The 22,584-nt window shown below is 45.2% G+C and overlaps 1 protein-coding gene across 5 annotated transcripts in view; it reads left to right on the plus strand.

The window, feature by feature from the left end:
• The window catches only part of FSTL4 (follistatin like 4), a 199,749-nt gene that overhangs the window by 49,934 nt on the left and 127,231 nt on the right, over window positions 1-22,584 (plus strand). For 3 of the 5 annotated variants that reach the window (XM_017834624.1, XM_017834626.1, XM_017834625.1), the window contains exon 4: window positions 12,098-12,334. The exons of 1 other annotated variant lie outside the window; for it this stretch is intronic. In XM_017834624.1, the coding sequence (XP_017690113.1) occupies window positions 12,098-12,334 (237 nt within the window). Of the gene's footprint in view, window positions 1-12,097; window positions 12,335-22,094; window positions 22,175-22,584 lie in introns of those variants that run through there. One more of the 5 variants, XM_017834628.1, reaches the window with a different exon arrangement.

Here is a 22,584-nt window from a genome sequence, read left to right on the forward strand (position 1 = left end):
GCTCCAACCCCACCGTGGTTCCCAGCTCGTGGCACTGATGCCACATCCAGTCTGGGCTTAAAATCCTGCAGGGAATCCAGGGACGGGGACTCCACCCCCTCCCTGGGCAGCCCATTCCAATGGCTGATCACCCTCTCTGGAAAGAAATTCTTCCTAATGTCCAACCTAAACCTCCCCTGGCACAGCTTAAGACCAAGCCCTCTTGTCTTGCTGATCATTGCCTGGGAAAAGAGACCAACCCCCCCCTGGCTCCCCCCTCCTGTCAGGGAGTTGTAGAGAGCTCATCAGGCTCGTGGGGAGGCACTGGAGGGTCCTTTGTGGAGTTTGAGGAGTGGGGGGACCTGTGTGCCCTGTCAAGGGGCAGCATCAGCTGCTTCTCTGCTGATTAATTCCTCACTTGAGCTCGATATGCTTCGGGAAAAGGGCTGTGTCCTGAGCACAGGATGTTCCTATTTACTCTTACTATTTATATTTATTTATTGCCTTTACTCCTCTAGAGTGACTGTAGTGACTCTCACTGGTTTTCTCCTTTCTGGGCAGTTGTCCAAAGTGACTGGAGAAAGTGCTGCCCCTCTTGCCTTTCTTTTGATCTGGTTCCCCATCACCTCACTCCCCTGGAGCTGCCCAAAGGCTCCATGTCCTGATCCAAAGGGACGAGTGGGACACGCTGGGGTCACAGACCAGAGAGTTCCGTGAATGGTCCCCCCATTTTACAACAAATAGGCTTACTTCATTTTTCTAAGGCACCAGGGAATGAGCTGGTAGAAAAGCCCAGTTCCAGCCTCCAATCCCAAACATGGTGCCTGCCTGTTCTTGGTTTGTGCCAGGCATCTCATGTCTTTGCTTTAAACTGGTTTTCTGGGGCTTTCCTGGCATTCATCTGACCTGTGTTCAGATGCAGCTACTGCCTTGGCAGGTATCCGTGCCCACCTTGTGCTCCTCTCTTGCAGTTGTGCTGTGTCCGTGTGGATCAGCCCAACATGTGCCACATCCCTGCACCCAAATGCATTTTGTTCCACTCCCTTTCTCAGAAGAATAAAAAACCCCATAATGCTGCCTTTGCCCAGTATACTCTGATGTTGATGACTGATGATTGCTGCTTATTCCTGCTTTTTTATCCCAAGCTTTTCCTCTTCTGCTATTAAATGTGACCCTCTTGTTTTCATTTGGTGCCTTTGTATTCGAAGGGAAACAGTGCTCTGTTGATTTGATCAGCGGTTGCTTGGTTTTATTCCGTGTACAGAGCACTTTCAAAGGGAAGGGAGTGAATACATGTCCTGTTATTTTCCATCCACCCTTTCAGAGTCAGCTCTCCTGTGTGGATGAGTGAGGAGTGCTCCCACACCCAGAGTGGAGGCTGCTGGATCAGTCCTGGATGGACTCTCTGCATGGCTGTGGACCAGCACTGATACCACAGAGGGGAAAAAGCTCATTTCCCCCCCCCCTGAAAAAAGGCAATTTCCTGAACCAGATGCCCAGCTGTACAGATTAAGAAAGTTCAGATTAAATTAAAACTATTTGAAACAAAAATCCAGCCACTGCAGGAACCCTTAATTAGCTACAGATTTTCACCTGTTTTTCACCTCTTCTCAATTTTTCTTTTTAGGTTGTCTCAACCTGAGAAACTGGTGATATATTCTACTCCTCAGAATAATAATAAAAAAAAGGCAGCTAATGTTAGCATTTTGGTGCTAATGCTCCATTTCTGCACCGATACCCTCCGAGCCAGTTTTAACATTATGTGAAGTTTAAAGGCTTTTCACTTTCAAAATAGCTTTTTAGTAGGTTTTTTCATCCTCCTGCGTTATCCCTTCAGTAGCCTATAACTCTTCCATCAGGTAAATGCACTTTAAAATGCTTCCTTCAGCACGGAGCAAATACAGAGGGAGTAAAAGGTTTGTAATGCAGGAGAAATGGCATTAATTCTGCTGCCCTCCTTTGTAGGAGAGCACAGGGAGAAGTAACTGCTGGAGGGTAAGTGGGGATAAAAAAGATGTCTTTTTGTTGAATTTAGGAGTTTGAGATGTCGATGCATATACTTAACACTGCTTGGTGCAGGTTGGGCTGATGTGGCAGGACTGGGAAAAGAGGTGGAGGTGTACTGGTGGTATTTACCTCAGGAGTAGGGAGAGATCTTGAAATCTGATATTCAGGGGAGATAAATCTTCAATCACAGTCAGAGTCATTTCCTTTATTGATGCAGAAGTGAAATCCTCAGGAAGGGAGTGAGAAATAGGGACAGAGCCTCCAAAAGCTGGGTATCCACTGTGGCTGTTGGCTCCGGGGTGCATTTGCTGCCAGGCTCAGGGGGTTTGTCCTGTGGGAGATGGAGGTTTCTGTGTGTTAACACTGACTCCAGATGGAGTTAAGTGCCCACAAAATATGGGTGTGCTGGAGTATCCTGGTGCCCTGGATCAGCCAACAAATAGCCAACCAGACCAGTGGAGGTGCCCTGGATCAGCCAACAAATAGCCAACCAGACCAGTGGAGAATTACAAACTTAGCACGGACTGCAGAAGGCCTGCACGGCATTGCTTTAAAAATAGTGTTTCTCCTTATTTCTCGGTCTTGGAATGGGAATTCATTAAAGATAACAGAGAATGGGAAAGGGGATTGCAAATGGATATTGATCTGTGTTGGGCTGTGGAGATGTTTCAGTCTGGTTTTGAGCTCCTGGAGCATTTGCTGCTCCCTCACACTGACCAGCTCTGAGTTCCAGCTCCGGGCACTGCAGCCTCCTGTGCCGAGCAGGGGAGCTGCTGGGGCACGCCTGGAGTCAGGGATTTGGGGGGGATGTTGTGGGGTTTTTTTATATGTGTTGGTAACACTGCAGTTGAAAAGGACTTGCTGTGCCTGGCCATGCACATCTGAACCAGCTCGTGCTCCCCGGGTGGGTTTGAGCAGCGACCTGAGAACACCCTCAGAGGTGCTGGGTTTGCTGTCATTGTAAACTAAGTCTGCCTTGTTCCTGAGTTTTTAGGAACCTTATCTGACAAGCACTGCTTAATGCATATAAAGATTATTTGAAAGACATATCCTGCTCTTAAAAATTTTTAAAGGCAATCCTATTGGGGTTTTTATTTGTTTGTTTGTTTGTTTTCAATTTTTCTTTCTAGCAATCGGCTCATTTAGGAAGCTTCCCTTTGGGCTCCAAAAGCTGGGTGGGTTTTCAAATAATGAAGTATTTGAAGTTGTGGTGACTGCTGGCCCTGTGAAGCACTGATGCTTTGCCTGTACCCCCCTCTTCTTGCTGTCCCCCCTCAAGGTGGGATGCAGTCCTGGACATGCTGCCAGGGGTGTTCCTCCCATCCCTGGAAGTGTTCCAGGCCAGGGTGGACAGGGCTTGGAGGAAGGTGTCCAGTGGAAGGTGTCCCTGCCCATGGCAGGGGGTGGAACGAGATGATCTTTAAGGTCCCTTTCAACCCAAATTATTCTGTGATTCTGTGAAAACTGATTTATAACATCATCCTTTCTTCTGTGTCCCCACACGGATGTAACACATCCTCATCCAGTAGTTGTGTGATTGTATTTCTCCCTGTAATGGACCTGTTGGCTCCTGCCTCACACTCGTGTTATGTGGTAACGCTCCTGTGCTCAAAATCTGTGAGGCTCTGAGGCATCTGGTTGGGAAAACAGAAATGAAATGGCCTAGGGGAAAAAAAACTTGTGAAAAGACACTGTGCAGCCTCAACAGTTTCAAGCTGGAAGTTTGTGCTGATTTAAGGTGTGATGCAGGAGGGGCACTAATCCTCCTCCATAAAGGAAAGTGGCCATGAGTCAAACACACATTATCCTTCAGCCAGGAGTGAAAAACCACCCAAACACAAAACACCTGCACTAACACAAACCCTATTACAACTAAATAGGTTTAATATTTTTTCCCCTTTTATTTCCAGAAAATGGCAACTACTACAGCAAAACGTCAGTTCTCAGGAATAGACTCACTGAATGAATCCAGTCCCTAATTTTCACACAGCTCTCTGCCTTCCTTTAGGTGTAGTAGGAAATGACAGAAGTGTTACAGGTTGTACATAGATGCAACTATTGATGGATTCCCTCTGGAAGCTTTTATCCTTGTAAATTAATCTAGTTGGAAGGAGGGGACAGTAAAAGACTCCATAGAGTTGTCTTTTGAAATCATCATCCCCAAAATTTTTTTTTTTTTGCCCCTTTCATGTCATGATCTTCCTTATCTCCAATGAGGGCATCAAGCAAAGAGGGTGGATTTAGATTAGATATTGGGAAGAAATTCCTGGCTGAGAGGGTGGAGAGGCCCTGGCATAGGTTGCCCAGAGAAGCTGTGGCTGCCCCTGGATCCCTGGAAGTGTCCAAGGCCAGGTTGGACGGGGCTTGGAGCAACCTGGGCTAGTGGAAGGTGTCCCTGCCCAGGGCAGGGGGTGGAATCAAATGAGCTTTAAGGTTCCTTCCAACCTGGAGCATTCTGTGACCCTGTGATTTCATTGCTGCATGTTTAGGTTGTACCCTCTGCCAACCTCCATCTTTTTCTAGTCTGGTGCTTCTGCCTCTTGCACATTTTTGAGATGTGTTTTAACACAGTTTTAAAGATGTGACTTCAGTTGTGAGGTTGAAATGTGTGACGTGCCCCTCTCAAAGGAAAGGAAGTGCTGACCCTGGCATTGCTGTGCTGACACTCCCTGAGGGTTCCAATCCATCACTGGGAAGCCTCGTGCAGTGGCACTTGCACAATTTAGTGCAAATCAGATGACTGGGTTTGAGTTTGTTTTTTTTTTACTTAGAGCTGAATGCAAGAATAGTGTAATAAGGAAACTGAGTGAATGTTAGTTATAAAAGCTTGATATCTGTTCCTCATCCAACCAAAAATAAATAATCAGAATAACGTTCTTTTTTTTGTTTTTGGAGACAAACACAATGATGAGCTGGCTTTTTGTTTCTGTTTCTTTCTCCTCAATGAGCCTTAGAAACCGATGTCTGAATGAGAAAATAAATAGGAAACTGAAAACATCTCTCTCTCCAGTCTGAAATAACATTGTGTTTGTGTGTAAGGGGAAAACAGGCGTACAATAAACAAATGGATGTATTTTCTGATAAATGGTCTTATTACATAGTAATGAGTCGAAAAATAGAAAAAGAAGAAATTTCTGTGAGGCTGTAGAATTCTCCTCAGATGGGAACTGGGTGTCTTTTGGTTTTGAACCACTGTTAATACTGTGAGATGCTTTGACAGCCGTGTGAGAGGTGGTGGCTGTGCGTGTCCCCTGCCTCTGCAGCACGTCCCAGTACACCTGGTTTATGCATTTTGCCTTCCTCCAGGTAGAAATGATCAAAGGGAAGGTAAAACTGTGCAAATTTTGAGATCAGATGTTGAAAAATAGGTGGAGGAAGTGAGAGACTTGTGCCGAGGAGCTTTGGGAGCAGGGCTGTGGGAAGGTCTCGGTTCCTGGCGAGGGTGGAGGAGCCAGGGGAGGTTGAGCTGAGCATCTTGTGGGGAAAAGGAGAGCAAGCAAAAGGCAGAGTGCATGGGCAGAGTTAAAGGTTAATAATGCAGACAGCTGGGAGGATCCAGGCTGCTCAGCTTCCCTCCAGCAGCTCCACTGGTAACGGAGGATCAACACAAAGCCAGGCAAGGCATCCACAGTTATTTTATTATTGGATTCCAATCTCCCCGTAGTCTCTGCCACAAGAATTTCATTGAGGGAACAGCAGAAAGAGACGCGACAGAAAGGATAAAAGCCCACAGAAAACAAGGAGGGGGGGAGCAAGGCTGGTGCTGAGTGTAGGAGTGAAGAAACGGGGCAGGCAGAGGATTCATGAGCAAGATTAAAGGCAACCAGACTGATTTTGAGCAGTGACCTTATGGGAATTTCACTGCCTTCCTTCAGAAGAGCCAATCCTTCTGATACAGAGTTTTACCAAAGTATTAATGTGATCTGTTCCCTCCAGATCTGAGACTGTAAAGTTTCAGCATTTTGGGGGCTGTGGAATACTGAGAATATTAAAACCACGACCAAGGTGTGCACACATGGCTGTGCACCTGCACGTTGCTGCTGGGCTGCTCCAGCACTGGAAATGTGGGAAACACTGAATTAAATCACAGAATCATGGCATGCTTCAGGTGGGGAGGAACCTTAAAGCTCATCTCATTCCAAGCCCTGCCGTGACCAGGGACACCTTCCACTAGACCAGGTTGTTCCAAGCCCTGTCCAAACTGGCCCTGAACACTTAATCCTTTTAGTCCATGCAGGAAATACATTTATCTTCTGCTGACATGGTGCTGTTTCTTGGCTGGCTGGTTGTGGGACCTGCTAGACACTTCACAGACACAGGCTGAGGTGTGATGCCAAGGGGGAGCTGCACAGATTTGGGTTTGTGTCTGTTCTGGCTGCACAGGAGTAATGCAATCAAATTGCCTTCAATGTGCAGTACCTCTCATAGATAACTTTAGATAAACATTTAATAAAGAGCCATTTTATGAATTGCCTCTTTAGTTGCTCTTTCAAGAGGAGAAAAATCAAGTAAATTGTGCATGGTAAGAGTTTCATGGCAAGGCTCTAAATATATATGGGCTCATGTCTGGGTTGGTGTTTGTGCTGCAGTAATCTCTGTATATGCTTTACATAGTCTGGATCTTTTGATCTGTGTGTGTCTTTTGTCTCTGTTTTTCCTCTTAGTACCCTCACAGACCACAATACCATCCAAAAATAATATCTGATGAAGCTTTTGATCTCACAGTGGTTAAATGGATTTGAAATGGGACAAAATTAGGCTAATTACACTAAGAATAGCATAGTTACTTGTGATTTTCAAATGCCTTTTCATGGTATGACCCCTAATGGGTTTCAGAGTTCTGGCAGATACAGAAAGAAACAATAATCCCCGTTTTCAGATGTAAAAACTGATACAGAAAACATCCCTGTAACATTGAGTGCTTCCTTGGTGCTGTTTGCAGAAAAACTGCTCACTGTTAGGGACCTTCTGCTGAGCAATTACGATGTTTTTGGTTGGTATTAAACTGCAGACACAGATTGAGCAGTTCTCTTCATGCTGGTGTTCTCAGAGTAACTATTTCTCACAAGCCTCCTTTCCAGGGTATATTTTCCTTTCCTTTTGGTGTTGGTTCTGATTTTTCAGCTCTGCACGAGTCCTCCTGAAACAATGTGACTGTCTGGGATATCTGGCTAGCTTTTGTTCTGAGGAGGCTTCCAACTCATCCTGCCTTTTGTTTAATGTAGAGCATCTAAATTGGTGGGAATGATTGATTTTTTCATCTTCCTCTTCCAAGGCTGATGTGTCCCTCTCCATCCTGCTCCAAGGTGTGCACACACACACAGAGTTGTCTCCTGGACCTTGAAAGAAAATATTTTGCATTTATAGCAAATCAGATGCTTGGAGCACATCTTACTCTCTGTATTAGTCTCTGGGACAACTCACCATTTTTGCTTTATAAAAATAAATAAATTATAACAACAAAGGCTTGTAACAAAGAATTTTAGACCATAGAAAATTGTTTCATTATGGGAAAGGAAAAAATGTTGGAAAGATGTTGGATGAATAGCTCGTGACCTCTTACCTCGTGGAAGTAAACTAAGTTTAGAAACTGAATATTTTTATCATGTCACAGAGGGTTTGATTTTATTTTTATTTTAAAACACCATTTGCAAGGTGCAGCCTCGCCTTGGAAGGACTTGATTTAAAAGCATCCGGTTTCAGTTATAATCTGTATAATTAAAATTTCTAGTATTGGCTCCAGCCTCATATAACATCTAAACTTTTTCCTTCAGGAATAACCCTGGAAGCCCAGCAATAAACCTGGATGTCCAGCTGCCTGCTGGAGCTCACTGTTACTTGAGGGCAAACTCCCTTTTTACATGTAAATGTAGTAATTTACATTTCTGCTGTGTATGAGCCACTTTTTATGAGTAGTGATCTGATAGAGCTGGGTTTGGTTTTACTGTCTGTGATGGGTTTGTCTGGTTCCTCCTAATTGAAGCTTGTCCTGAACCCAACCTCCCTTTGAACTCCTTGGGAGTTTTGCTGAAGTAAGGAATAGGATTCCATTTGGGAGTGGGGAAAAAAAACAGGCCTGTGAGCCTCAGTCTGATGTGTCACATATTTAGTGGTGTGTGAAAGGTAGATGAGGTCTCTGTCTTTATGAATTAATGTTCTCCACTGTGGCAGCAACATCTTAATTTTGTGATTAAGTCCTGCTTTGAGATGCAGGCACCCTGTTAACCTGTGGAATTCCTGACCTCGGGTATTTTCTGCCTGCACCAAGCTCTTGGTTTTTCACTGGAATTCCAAATTTCTCAGGGGCAACCAGGAACCAATTTGAGAAGTCAAGTGTGTTCATGGGTGTATGAAAATGAAACTGGGCTTCCTCTCCCCATCTTTCTGGCTCCAGTACAATATAACACCTCAGACTCTGGCCATGTTGAGTAAACTTCATTAGTGTTGAAAAGTGGCTTGTATTGCAAGATGATAAATTTTTAACCTAAGTAAATTACTTTCTTTGCAACCAATAAATTGAATAAATTATGCCTTTTCCATGCAGTGCAGTGAGGCTCATAAATACTGGGAGCAGTTAGTTGTAGTTTCACTTGATTACCCTTCCCATTTCTGTTTTTAATAATCCTTGTAAGAGCGAGGAATTCAGTCACTTTTAATAATGTGGCCAAAAAAAGCAGTGGAAGGCATTGTTTCATGCACAGCAGTGTCCTGCCCAGGGCTCCACCTTCAGAGTCCCTTTCCATGGTGTGTGGGGCTGCTCCAGATAAAACCTGGATAAAGACAGCAAAGCTTTTACACTCCAATCCCTCCTCTCCTCTCTGTTCACACTGCTCAGTCCTGTCTCACACCCTGCACTGTCCTGAGCTCCCTCACCACAGCTCAGGGTGCTTGTGGGGAGCTTTAGTTCTTCAAGGGATTATGCAAATAATAATTGAATTAAAGAGCTGCTGTCAGCAGGATGAGATTCTGGCAAAGGCATCCCCTGTTCACACTCTGCTCGCAGACACAGATTTCAGAGGACTTGGATCAGGATTCCCAAATACTTGAATCCTTCCTTTCTGGCTGTTTGCCTCGCCCTTACCACACTAAGCTGTGTTTAACCAGGAGTTGTCCATCTGGGAACACAGAATAAATTAAACTGTGAACAGAGTGAATGAGGCATAAAGGTAGCCAGGCTTTCTGGGGTTTCTCCGTGGATGGAGGAAAGATTAAGTATTTTATCTTTTTTTTATAAGCTGGTGCTTAACCAAATCTTGGATGTATCATTAAAAAACTTCAAAATTCCATTCTGATAAGCACAGCGTTTGTCTTCAATAACACAAATTTTATATTAAAAATCAAAATACCAAAAATACTTGAGGCTCTTGAGAGGGTTTTTGCTGCTGTCAGGGCAGGGTGCAGCTGTGACCTGCCCAGATGTGACCTGGTGCAGTAAATCAGAGCAGCCCACCTTGAAGGAGGAGGCAGAAATAACCTTCAGTGGGATGCACGGTGCAGTCCTTGGCTGGTGTGAGCTCTGAGAGATCAATTTTGAGTGATCAAGACAGCCCAGGAAGGGCTTTGCTGTAGTTGTAGCTGAATTACATTTATATAGACAATAATAGCTCTTGAATCTTGATTTTTAAATACCCTTCATATCAACAGCAGTCTCCAAAACACATCTTTTGAGGCCCATTGTGATGGACAAACCAAGTGCTGTACAGGTGTGGGTCCTGCCACTAGAAGGAGGAGGATGCTTGGCCAGAGCTTCCTCGAGCCCTCATCCTTTGTGCTGCTCTGATTTACAGCAGGCACTATAAATAATATGGCCTTGACAGTGAGGTCTCCCCAAGGTCCCAAAATTTGCATTTATGAGGATAATTTGCAAAAATTCTGGAACAATTAGTGAAGTAAGGAAAGAAGAGTCAGTCACTCCTTCCAGGGGCCGTACTTTTTGCACTGCTCAGAGATGCTTTGACCTTCTAGTTTATTACAAGTCAGGAAAAGTCAATATTTCTCAGCTTGCCAAGTTGGAGGAATTTTAATGAGTTATTGAGTCAAATAGTTAATCCTTCAATAACAGACTTTTTTCCCTTTCAGATTTACAGTGATAAAAACAAAGGCTTAATGGGGACCATTAAAATGAGGTTTTGTTAGAAACTTTGTGCACGTGCTTTAACCCCTTGATCACGAGGAGAGGAAATGGACCTTCAACACTGGGGCATTTTGGCATGAAATGCTGGGCAAGGCAGGGGCTGTTTTGGTGTTAGCAGGGAATTTAGCATGATAAAAAGAGATTGGTAGGGTGAAGTAGCTGGTGCTGATCTCCTCACATCTCTGTTACATGTGACTGGGGGGCTTTGGATGAGCTCTGGTCTGTGCTCTGCCACTGAATTGTTTGGCTGCTTGAAAAATCTTTGAAGGCAAGAGCCCTGGGTGCACTTGAGAGGATGTTGTGGTGCTCCAGGTGCTGCAGGGTGTGTCCCATTGGATGCTGGAGCACATCTGGGGCAGCGTTTCCACCTGAGCATCCTCTGAAAGCTGGTGCCCACCAAAACCTCACCAAGAGCCAAACCTACACGTGGTACTTTTAGAGAACAGGGATTTGCTTCCAAACCACCTTGCTGGTCCAGACTGAGTCCCTGGTGCAGATGCAGCTGGAATCTGTGGCTGTTGGAAGGCTGTGCAAGCCTGGCAGCAGGTTGTGCACTAGGAAGTGCTTATTCCTGCTGTAATTATGCCTTTTGCAGCATCCCTTTGTAATGCTCAACCCTGTGTACTCCAATTAGCATAGAATAATCTAATTTCCTGAAACTCTCTTCATTGAGTATAATGCTAATTATTGCTCTGAGCAGTGGCTTGTTTGGAAGTGCCCTGTCCTGTGTGAATTATAGTGATATTCTGTGTAAGCCTTTAAGAGAGGAAACTTCATAAGCAGAAAATGTTACAGCACAAGGGCAGCTTCCTTACCCTTTTAATAGTATGAAACAGCAGATAGTACAGTAATATTCAGAACATCATATCTAGTGAATTCTTAAAAGCAGTAGAAAGTTATTTTTCCCTGTGTACCATTATTCAGAGTGTAGAGAGAGATACTCGTGGTCGCTTTTACAGTGAGAAGCGTTTTCCAGTAACATTCCTTGACTCCAGTGATGGTCTTTCTAGGGGGGTTATTTTTTACAAAGCTCTCAGCAATTGTCTGCTGAGCTCTCCTTGAAACCTGTGTGTGTTTTAGCCTTGGGGACATTGTGCTCCTGGGGGAACGCCTGTGGCTCGCAGGGTGGGAGATGAGCGTGGGCAGAGCTGGAGTGTGCTGGCACTCGGGGCACTTTGTGGCTGCAGCAGTGCAGGTTTGCAGAGCTGCCTTCTGATTGGAACTCCCTGGGGTTTATTCTGGGCTCTGGGTTTGCGAGGGGCTAAAAGAACAAAGGGCCACACGTCCATCACTTCCCCGTGCAGCACTTTGAGTGTTATGAGCGCTGGAGGTCTGAGGGCACTTCCACCCACTGCTGCTCAAAGGGCAGTGCTTGGCTGCTCCAAGGCCTTTGCTGCTTGTCAGAAAAATCCTTGCTTTTAATTTATGAAACAGTAACAAAATACTTGCAGGACAAGGAAAATTGCAGCAAGAAATCCTTTATTGCAGCGCTGGGGGAGCAATCCCAAGTCACATGGCCTGGAAAAGCACACACGGTTTAAAAACACGCCCTTTTTGTACCCTCTTGGTCAGTTAAGGTGTTAAATATTCAACAGGTGACAGGTATTTTACCTTAAAAGGTAATTTTTTGAATTTGGGAGAGGGTGTCACCCTCCCTCCTGATTGATTGTGTCCACACACAAAGGCCAGCCATGTGGCCAGGGTATATCTTCCATTTTTATAGTTTTTCCCTATCCTGACCGCGACGTTTTCCTGGTGTCAGGCCCAGACGAGGCCTTTCACCTTACAGCCTCCACGAGGCACCTAAAACCCTTGGGATTAAATGAAAGAAAAGAAAAATCCCACCGCCCTCTGTTTTGCCACTAAATCCATTTTGCTTATGATAAAACCAGATTATTTATTTCTCGCACTGCTGCCGTCGGGAGCGCGGTGTGTCGGGGCAGACGTGGCTCTCACCGGTGTCTCTGCTCTCCCCAGAGCTGGACGGGCTGCAGGCACCCTGTGAGAAGCCGTGCGGGCGCGGCAGCCGCTGCGTCCTCAACCCCGCCACGCGCCAGCCCGAGTGCCGCTGCCTGGAGGAGTGCAGGGCCACCTACATGCCCGTCTGCGGCTCCGACGGCAGGTTCTACGAGAACCACTGCCAGCTGCACCGAGCCTCCTGCCTGCAGAGCAAGAAGATCTACATCGTCCACAGCAAGGAGTGTTTCTTCAAAGGTAGGGCGTTGTTCGAAACAAATGCCGGCACGGAACTCCCGTCGCTCGTCGCAATCCCGGGAAACGGCTGAAGGGAGTGTTTTATTTCCAAGAGCTGAGTTTCTCAGGGATGATTTATTCCGGGACAGCAGAGAACACACACAATGTTTTATGCAGCTATTAAGCCCCTGAGTGTCATCACCATGCGAAATGTAATCAAAGTGGGAACTGGTAAATAATTAACGTCGCCGTACGTGTTGTGTGCACTGTAGTTGTGCTGCTCAGTACTTTCAGCTGCCAGCGTAATAACTTTTTACAATCCAATTCGTTTGGAAAGGCTTCCAACGAGACAAAAGACGTTAAGAAAAAGTAGATGGTATTAACAAAAAGTTCGTTGCAACGATGAGAAACAAAAACCCAGTTGGGGAAGTGACACAGGCAGAGGAAAGGAGCTGTTTGGATGAAAAAAGAAGAGCGAGGACAGAGTTTTAAGTGATTTTAAGGACAGTTCTGGTTAGCAGTGGGATGCATTCAGCTGCAGCTCTTTTACTGGTTCAGAAGCAAATTTTATTATCATTGTTACACCAAATCACCAGTCCCATGTCTTTCCCATTAATATTTTGTATTGCCTGTACCATCCTGTCATCAAGTGAGACTGCAGGAGCAGGAGCATGTGATGAAATGGCAGGGAATGGAAGGAGTTGTAAATTATTTTACTTCTAATGAGAGGCCTCATAAAGGCCTCACTAGAGTATATCTTGCAAGCTCATTGTCGAAGATGACTCCATATACCTACAGGAAGATTTGAGTGGGTTGTTGCAAATATATCCAGTGACATTTACGTGATCAAATATGAAAATAATTCCTTTATCTTCAGCTCACTTGAGCCCCCAGGAGATTGGCTGTACACAGAGCTATCCATCATGGGTTCTTGTTTACTAACACGATGTTAGAAGAGCCTATTTAAGAAACAAGAATCCATTTGAAGAGTCTTATTAATATATCCTTGTGATACCCTTTGGAGATAGAAAAGCATTACCATTCTTGTGTCTCACAGGAGACCTGGAGACTAAGATCCAGCTCAAAACTTTTCCAGAGGTTTGTAGGCACTGCTTTGCATTGCAGGGCAAAGTCTCATTTGTTTTGGAGGTCTGGCTGTGGAGGGGGGACAGCAGAGCTGGTCAGAGCCTTGACTCCGTATTTGTCACGGGCAGCCTCTGAATTCTCCAAAGCAGGTAATTAGGTCTGGGATCAACAGACCTTGTATGAAGTTACTCATGGAAAGGGGTCACCTAAAGGCATATTTCCAGGGACAGCACATGAGCAGATCAAGGCAAGGAGCAATTTTTGCTTGTGATGTTAAAAAGGAGCATCTAAAAAGGACACCTGTGCCTTGCTCCTGGTGCTGGTGCTCCTGCCTCTGGGTATCAGGTGAGATCAGGGTATGGATCAGGCTGGAAACTGCCTCCACCCCGGGTAAGATGCAGGAGGGCCTCTGCAGCAGGAGAAACTTTCCAAAGAAGGGGGAAGTCTTGGTTGCAGGGATGCTCAGCGCTCCATTCAGGGGATTTTCCTCCCCTGGCTACCAAAAAGTGCCTTCAGTTTTTCCATTCCTGACATCGCCCACCTTTTTACCACGATGCTTCTGGCCTGGGATTTTATTCCTTCCTTATCTCAGACACTGTTAAAGAAAATGAGCTCTCATTGCAGTAATCAGCCCCTGCAGGGGCTGTATTACACCTAATGATGCAATGTCACGCTTCAGTACTCCCCTGAACACACCATGAAATGATGGCAGGAAAGGAGGAGTTTTGTGTCCCAGTTTAAAGTAACCCTCAAACTCTTTGCCATGGAGCGCTGCTTAAATCTGCTTTTCAGCAGAATAACAGCTTTATGGAAGGGAAGAAAGAAACAATCTCACTTCTCTTCCCACGTGAATAAATAAAAATGTACTTCACACCTCTGTCTGCAGAGATAACATATAGAAAAAAGTTTACCATAAGGGAGGGAATAATCCCACGGAGTGGGACTCCATAGAAATATTAGGGTTTTTTTCTGCCATGCAGTTCCTGAGTAACCTTCTGTGCATCCCTCTGTTTCTTGGTATTTTAATCTCTTCTTTGTAAATCAAGAACGATGGTGTTTTTTTCTAAACTGAAATTTTCAGTAAGCAATTAAGCTACAGGTTTTTAAGCACCGTTAGAAGTGTGACATGAAGTGTAAGAACTTTGACTGGAGAAAAATCTTAAAGGCGCAAAATATGCAGTCCCAGAATGGATTGGGTTGGAAGGGGCCTTAAGGAGCCTCTCATTCCAATCCCCCTGCCATGGGCTGGGACTCCTTCAGCCAGACCAGGTTGCTCAGGTTCCATCTGTCAGGAGGCACAGTGTGTGTTTTTCTGTTTGCTTTCTGTCAAGTAGATAATTTAATTATTTGAGTACGGTCAGGCTGATGAGGGGGCTGCTTCATGGTTTTTTGTCCCAACTGACTTGTTCAATTAAGATTTAAATTCCTGTGTGGAGCTGAGGGACACACAGATTGTGTGTGTGTGTGTGTGTGTGTGTGTGTGCTCTGCCATCAGTGACAAACTGGATGGCCTTAAGGTGTGGCACAGATCTAATACCCTGATTCCGAGCTAGGTCTGTCCCCAGTGAACTGATAAGAAAGCAAACTGCAAAGATTGGTTTTCTTTTGTGTATTTTGGGAAAGGATTCTTTGGTCCTTTAGCATATCTGTCAGATGGGAAGTGCTCTGTAAATACTGGTGGATAGCAGGTACTCATGTGTGACCAGAAGCATTGCTGGATTTGTGCTACCTCAACACATTGCCTTCTGGACCAGCAACAGTATTAGGAAGAGCAGAGGATAATTTTTTTCCAGGCAAATGACTGATTTCTCCTTGGCCCAGCCTGGGATGAAATGGCTCCTTGAAATCTTGAGAGTCCAAAACGTTAAAAAAACTCGTGGAAATGTGGTTGAAGCAATGGGAGATCCCAGCAGGAGTGACCTCCCAGGCTTCATCCTGCAGCCTCTCTTGCAGCACAGTTCCCCAGACACAAAATTATCAATGCCTCCCCTCTTCCTCAGGTGACAAAGCAAATGATAAATAGGTGGAAAACTTCACTTGGGAATTTGAAGCCCCAAGAGAAATACCCTAAAGCAGAAGTCCTACATCCAGAGGTCTCAGGAGAAATGTCAGTCCTACTCTCAGCTGTTCATGTTCTCCTTGATCTGATTGTCTTTCCTGGTAAGAAATACAGTTTGGTTTTCCCATAGGAAAATGGTCTAGTTATGACTTCTCTGCTGTGTGGGGTTTTTTCATTTTGTATATTTTCCCTGCTTTATGAGTTTCCATAGTCATTTCATTGGAGTGTTGGTGATTTTTGCTGGGTAGCAAAATACATGCGGATAAAGTGCTTTTGCTGTGAGCCAAAGTGGAGAGGAAAGAAGTTTTCCTTCCCCCAAAGCACTCCCAAATCTCATGAATACTGGAAAGATAGCTGTGCTCATAATGACAATGGTCCCACAGATGTCCAGAATGAGCAGTTGGCCTGGAAGTGTTCCTGTTTGAATAAATGCCTTTGGATAATGCAGTTATATCATTTTAACACAGTGATTTGGACTGGGCTTTGCTTTCCCATAGCAACAGTCCTCTTTTTTTTTTTTTCAGTTCTGTTTATTTTTCTTCCCTTTTGACTTTTCACACCCTCTGTGTCTCTTCCCTCATTTTCTCTCACTGCTTTTGGCCACTGGAAGCTGAACAGACACCCCTCAGTAGTTTTGCTTCCCAGAGCCATCCGAGCACTGCCCTTCCTTGGCAGGTTACACACAGCAGAGAAATCCTGCTCAGAGCTGTGCCTTCCCATTTGCAGCACTTAGGAGTCATTTTCACCCTTCTTACTTTCCCTTCCTGCTTTTTTTTTTCTGCCCGATCAGCAATCCCAAAGCTCCTCTGCATCAGCCCCGACTTGCCCCAGCTCATTCCCTATTTCCTGTGGTTCTGACATCCTCCCTTTATCTAGGTGGATTGGTTTTTTTTTTTTTATAAAGAGCTCAGCTTTTCTTGCTGGGCTGTGGAGCAGCTTTGTGCTGCAGCTGCTCAGATTGGGTTTGTGCTCTGACATGAATTCAGCCCAACTCAGTTGACCAAACACTTGAACTTTCCATTATGTAAATGCCCTGTGCCTGTTACTTAATTCAGGTTTTTTTGTCCATTCAGTCCAACTTGTACTACAGCTCTGATTTTACAAGATCTGACAGAATTTTATGCAGAGAGATGGGGCTCTCTAAAAGGATGTTCATGTCTGGTATTCCAGGGCCATTCTTCTCCTTCCTCCCTTCTCTCCTGAAATGTCAGCACAAATTTTTTTAATAATTTGGTCCCATTGCTTAAAATTGTATGTGCTGGTTTGGGTTTTTTTTTAGCAAATACCTGACAGTAACATTCCATCCCATACAAGGTCAATCCTGTCCCCATAATAAATCATAATTTTGTACAGATTTTGTACAGAATTTCAAAAGAAATCTCTCTGCCTTTCTCCTTTCTGTTACACACACAGTCTTTCATTTTCAACTTCTCTATCTTTCCTCCAGTTTTCAAGAAGTTTCTTTCTAATTAAGGAACATGATAATCTTCTGCACACTGACAGAAAATTTTCTATGCTTGAACGTAAACAAATTACAAACTTGGGAAAAAAAAAAAAACAAACCAAGCAGGCTGATAACTGATATCACTGCAGGAATCTCAAATAGATATGAATTCAGCCTCAGGTGGTGGTGGTTTATTTCCTCTGTACTTTATTTGTTGTTATTTCTGTGTTTTGTTACTTTCCAGAAGTAATTTGTTCTGCAGAAGAGCATCTCAGAGCATCTCTGGGAAGGTGTTGATGCTTTGCTCATTTAGTGCTTGCAGGACAGAAAGAGCTGCTCCGTGCCTGGTGTGGAGGCTGCAAGGAAATCTGCTCCATTTAACACTCCCTCTCTCCAGCTGGAAAGAGTCTGAGTGTGAACTAATGGCACTTTTCCCAGCTGGCAATTAATATTTGCTGATTTAAGTTTGCAGCTCTGCTGACAGGCTGCTTTGGTGGCAGGGAGCTGGATTGGGGGCTGCTGGGAGGGAGGCAATTAATCCCTCTGGGAGCAGCCTGGGGGCTCCTGCAGGGATCCTGAGCCTGGAGTGATCATTTCAGTGTCCACTGTAAATATATTAAGAGTTTAAAGAGTTCTAAAGAGAGGTAAGTGCTGTGTGTAATGGAGGTGTGTGTTTGCTGTTATTAGAACTGAATTCCAGAGGGATTCCTTTCTATTCCCACACTGGTTTTTCAGCTCTCTCCACTTAATCTTTTGGGGAGGGATCAATTTTACCTGGCTTTTCAGGCTGAATCCTCTTAAATGTGATTGATAGCTTAGACCTTATAAACAGACTGCATCAGTCCTTGGGGTAAATTATGGAAATTCCATTGATTTATGTGAGGATGGGAACATGGGACAATCTGCTTTGGTTATAGGAACGTGTAGGAATATGTTTCAGGTCTTGAAGAGTATTTTCCATGTTAAAAGAAAATGGAATGCTTACATTCCTGAAATCCATGGAAGGGAAATCTTGTCCCACTAGAAGTCAGTTGTGAAACTCTCCCTGGTATTTCCCTTTGACTTTCACTAGAAATTAAATGCCAATAACAAAAGCATGGGAAGTTAAGGCATAAGAAAAAGAATCCAAAGCAGCAGAGAGCCTAAAGAAGTCCAACAAAAAGAGGTCTAGCATGAGGCCATCTCAGTTTGAAGCACCCCAAGTTTCAGCTTGATGCTGTTGAGGGCAGAGAAACAAGATGCAGCTTTTCTTTAGTTATTCTTTAGGGTGGCATCTGCTCCAAGCCTGGCTCTGGTGAACCTTCACTGCAGTGTTTTCAGGAGAGCTGAGAGGTGATAATGAAGGTTTTTTTGGTAGAAGTTGGGATGGAGATGGAGCAGAGGAGGAGGGTGGAGGATCAAAGGAAAGGGTGTCGAGCCTTGTGTTGACCAGTGGGAGTTCCTGTGCAAACTTTGGGGCTGCTGCCTCAACACTCACTGTGTCAGGGGGTGTTTGTCTTTCTTTTTTAGCTGTTTTTGTGTTCTGTCTGCATCTCACACGTGCTCATCATGATTTGGTGGCAGTCTGGACTCACTGCATCCAACTCACTTTTCTTTGCAAACCAGGTTAATGTTTATTTGTACATTAACTTGGGAGCTCAAACCACACTTAAATATTGAAGAGCCTCATGTAGGAAACATTAAAGGCAATTTTTGCTTTTTTAGAGTGTTGAATTTAATATTAGCTCCCATCATTCCATCAGCAATTTTCCAAACTGCTCTGGGTGGTGTAACCCTGGAGAAATGCCAGCAAAGTGGGGCATGATATTACAGAGTCATGACTAAAAAGTGACACATCTACTGAGCCTCTGCATTGCTGAGCCTCTTGCAGTCCTGAAAAGAACTTGGATGCTCAAAATTTATCTGTTTTTTTTTTTCCCAACTCAATTATGTCAAAGGTCTTTTCCAACCTAAAACATCCTATTTAGTGTCCCCATCCATGGTTTCCTAGTGGAAGGGAATGATGGCACATGCCATTTCCCAGGTCATTTCAAGTGAAGTAAAACAAATATTGCAACACTTGGGAACTTGCCTTAATTTCTCTAAAATTACATAAACTGTATCAATAGAAAAATTACCGATTTAATTAAGTCACCTTTTGAGAGGTGACTTGCACTTTGGTGCCAGGGGGACTCTGCATGGGACTCTCCAGCTCTGTGCTGAGCCAGAGGCCAGGGAGAACCTTAATTTAATAATTGAATAATAAAGAAAAAGGCTCCAAACCTCAGAGAGATGGAGAGATTGCTTTAAAAAGAAAACTGAAAAGGTTAAAAGGTAGAGATGAGCATTGAAGATTAAGATGATTAGATCAGGGTAAAGGGCTCTGCAAACTGAAGGGAGGAAAACAAATGGATGGAATAAATTTTAGGGCTGGGGAGACTCAGGCAGGGAGATTGGGAAGTGCTTTTAAAGATAACAACGACTGACGCTTGAGAATAGTTGATTAAAAGCTGTTCAGCACAAATGCTAATTTTTCTGGCTGCTCAGTACAAAAATCCATGGAGCACATTGAAATTCCGAGTGCCTGGGAATACTGACAGGCTGGATGCTGTGGGTTCCATGAAGTGGCTGCAAGGATCTTCCCTCCCTTCCTGCTCCTCCACTCCAGGATTTCAAAGGCACTTCTTGCTGATGCTCCAGAGGGCTGGATCCTACCAGAGGTGTCCTGAAGTCAGGGGAATACCAGTCAAAATGAGCATTTCACAGCACGGGGTGCTGATAAAGCCCTTTGTAGTGTCCCTGTTGTTGTTGTGCACGTAGTGCTGGAGCTGTCCTCTCCTCAGGGTGGGGTTATCTGCCTTCCCTCGCCTGCCTGCAGTGAAATCACTCCTACAAGTGATAAAAGTTGGCACAGGGAGGTGATGAGTGATCTGCAGATTTGAGCTGTCTGCTCCTGAGTCTAAGGCTCTTTGGGTAGAAACTGTTTTTTTGGTGAAAACACGATTAATGGGGGTGAATTTCAGTCATAAAGTGAGGAGTTAATTATCAGTGCAACTGGAGGGATGGGGGGTTCTGTAGGAGCATCATGGAATGGTTTGGGCTGGAAGGGACTTTAAAGACCATCCCATCCCACCCCTGCCATGGGCAGGGACACCTTCCACCATCCCACTAAGCCCCATTCAGCCTGGCCTTGGACTCTTCCAGGGATCCAGGGGCAGCCACAGCTTCTCTGGGCAACCTGTGCCAGGGCCTCCCCACCTTCCCAGCCAAGAATTCCTTCCCAATATCCCATCTAACCCTGCCCTCTGGCAGTGGAAAGCCCCTTGTCCTGTCATGGGTGGGGGTTTGGGATGGTGCTGTGGGGAAGGGTCTCAGTGCCCCCTCCCTTTGCCCAGTGCAGGTTCAGGTGGTCCTGGTGCAGGTCAGGGATGCAGGATCCAGCCATGGCTTTCCCAGTGCAGGGGCTGATGTCCTGGCTCCTTCCTGGGAAGTAGGACTGCTGATGTTGCTGGCACCTTCCTGTGGGGTCTGCTCCACTGCTGGAGCCTACATGTAAATCCCATTACCTCTAATTGAGTGGGGATCAATCACAAATTAAGGAGTAAGAGGAAGGTTTCCAGGTGAGATTTAAATGGAAGGCTTTTACTGATAATATTTTGCATTTTCCATCAAAGTGTCCTGGAATGCTTTACGAAGATTAATGAATTAGACCTCACAACACCTTTGCATGCCACAAAAATAGTAATCCACCCATTACAGAGGGGGAATTGCAGTCTAGAGGAGAGCCAGTGACTTTCTCAAAGTCATAGAAAAAAAAATACCAGAGCTTGTATTAAATCATCCCAATTCTGGGCTCCCTGACCCTGCAGGCACAGGTCAGTCGTGGGGGCCCTTGTCCAACAGCAGCCAGTCTCCTCACCAGAGGTTTTCCAATGGAAGAAGCCATGATGCTGAATTCCAGCCATTATTAGAGTTTGGTGGGGTTTTTTTTTAAATTTAATCCAGAGCAAGCCAAATAGTGTGAAAACATTTGGGGAGAGTATTTAGTTGTGTTGTGGTATGTAAGCATTTGGCTGTATCCATGGCCCTGGAGTTTGCTATTCGTGAATATTTTAGCAAATTGGTTTACTCACAGGAATGTTGCCAGGAAGCAAATGATCCTGAATATTTGTAGGGAAGCAGATTTAGCTTTGTGTTTGCAGTTCCCACTTGCTGTGGGAGCGTTATCTGAGCCCCATCTTAACGCTCCTCTGGGAGGACCAGCGGAGCCAATTAAACCCAGTCTCCTTGGGAAATGTGGTTCTCAGAATCCACCCCTAAATAAACTCGGATATGAAGAGTTCTGTCTCTTAATAAAGACTGGCAGACAGCTGGCCCAGCTGTGTGCAGCTCACCCTGGGCACAGCACGTTGCAGGTGAACTGGTAGCAAGAGCAGCGTCTCTTCAGGGCTTGCAGGAATCTCTGATATTTGGTCTTTTTTATTTACTCCTGTGCTGGGAGAAAGATATAGAAATACATATTTTTGGTTGGAGTGTCCCCTGTGATGAGATTTTCTGACTGTGCTCTGGGTTCTGCCCCGTTCCTCTGGCTCGAGCTGTCAAACAGTCCAACAGAAAACTGCTGTGGTGCTGTTTCCATGTGGCCAACATTCAAGGATCTGTACTTGAGTTGCAGAATAACAGAGAAAAAACCCTCAAGTGCCCTGAATACCCGCTCAGCTGAAGGGCTCCCAGTGCTGGGAAGTGGCTGTGAGCTGTGCAGAGGCTGTGCCAGGTTGGGACCACGGGGGGCTGTGACATGCTTGGGTCCTTTTGAGGGTGCTCCTGCATGGAGGGGAGAGATTTTGGTCCACTCAATGTGTGGAACATCATCTCTGGCTCGAAGACTCCATGGTTTCAGCTGCACAGACACATCACTGTGGTGTGTGGCAAGAGAGCTCGATGCCATCAGTGTGGGCAGAGGTGGGATATTGGGAAGGAATCCTTCCCTGAGAGGGTGGGGAGGCCCTGGCACAGGGTGCCCAGAGAAGCTGTGGCTACCCCATCCCTGGAAGTGTCCAAGGCCAGGTTGGACGGGACATGGAGCAACCTGGGAGAGTGGAAGGTGTCCCTGCCTATGGCAGGGGGGTGGAACTGGGTGAGTTGACTTTAAGTTCCCTTCCAGCCCAAACCATTCCATGATGATTCTATGAAGTCGTGCTCTCAGTGCTGCACCTCTCCATCCTCAGCTTCCCATTCCTTTCCCATTTGTTCCCTTCAGGGGTTATCATCAGACTTCATCCCTCACCCTGCTGTAGGTGTGAGAGATGCAGCCATTTTTGGGGAGAAATTTATTCATAAGGATACTTTCCCATAAGCAGAAACTCAGGGGTCAGCCCATCTAAATGCAGCTGGTACAACCCTTCCAGCATTTCGGAAGAGCTCCCCATCCAGCATTTAAGTGAGATGCTCAGCACATCTGGAAAACATCTGTCTTAGACTCATAATTTGGCATTGTCATTCTTGGAGTGACTGTAAAACAGGGCCTTGTGGAAAACGTTTAATACTCCTGGACACATTGTGTGTTGTGTTAATGGTGAAATCGCTTGTTAGGTCCAAACTAACTGGCAGAAAATCTTGCTGAAGCTGTACAGTGGTGAGGAAGTAAAAGGCTGTTAAGGCAAAAACCTCAGCCCCTCTGAACCCAGGAGATTTTGGCTGCAT

This window comes from Lepidothrix coronata, unplaced genomic scaffold, assembly GCF_001604755.1.
Source record: "Lepidothrix coronata isolate B3197 unplaced genomic scaffold, Lepidothrix_coronata-1.0 Scaffold236, whole genome shotgun sequence".
Taxonomy (NCBI): domain Eukaryota; kingdom Metazoa; phylum Chordata; class Aves; order Passeriformes; family Pipridae; genus Lepidothrix; species Lepidothrix coronata.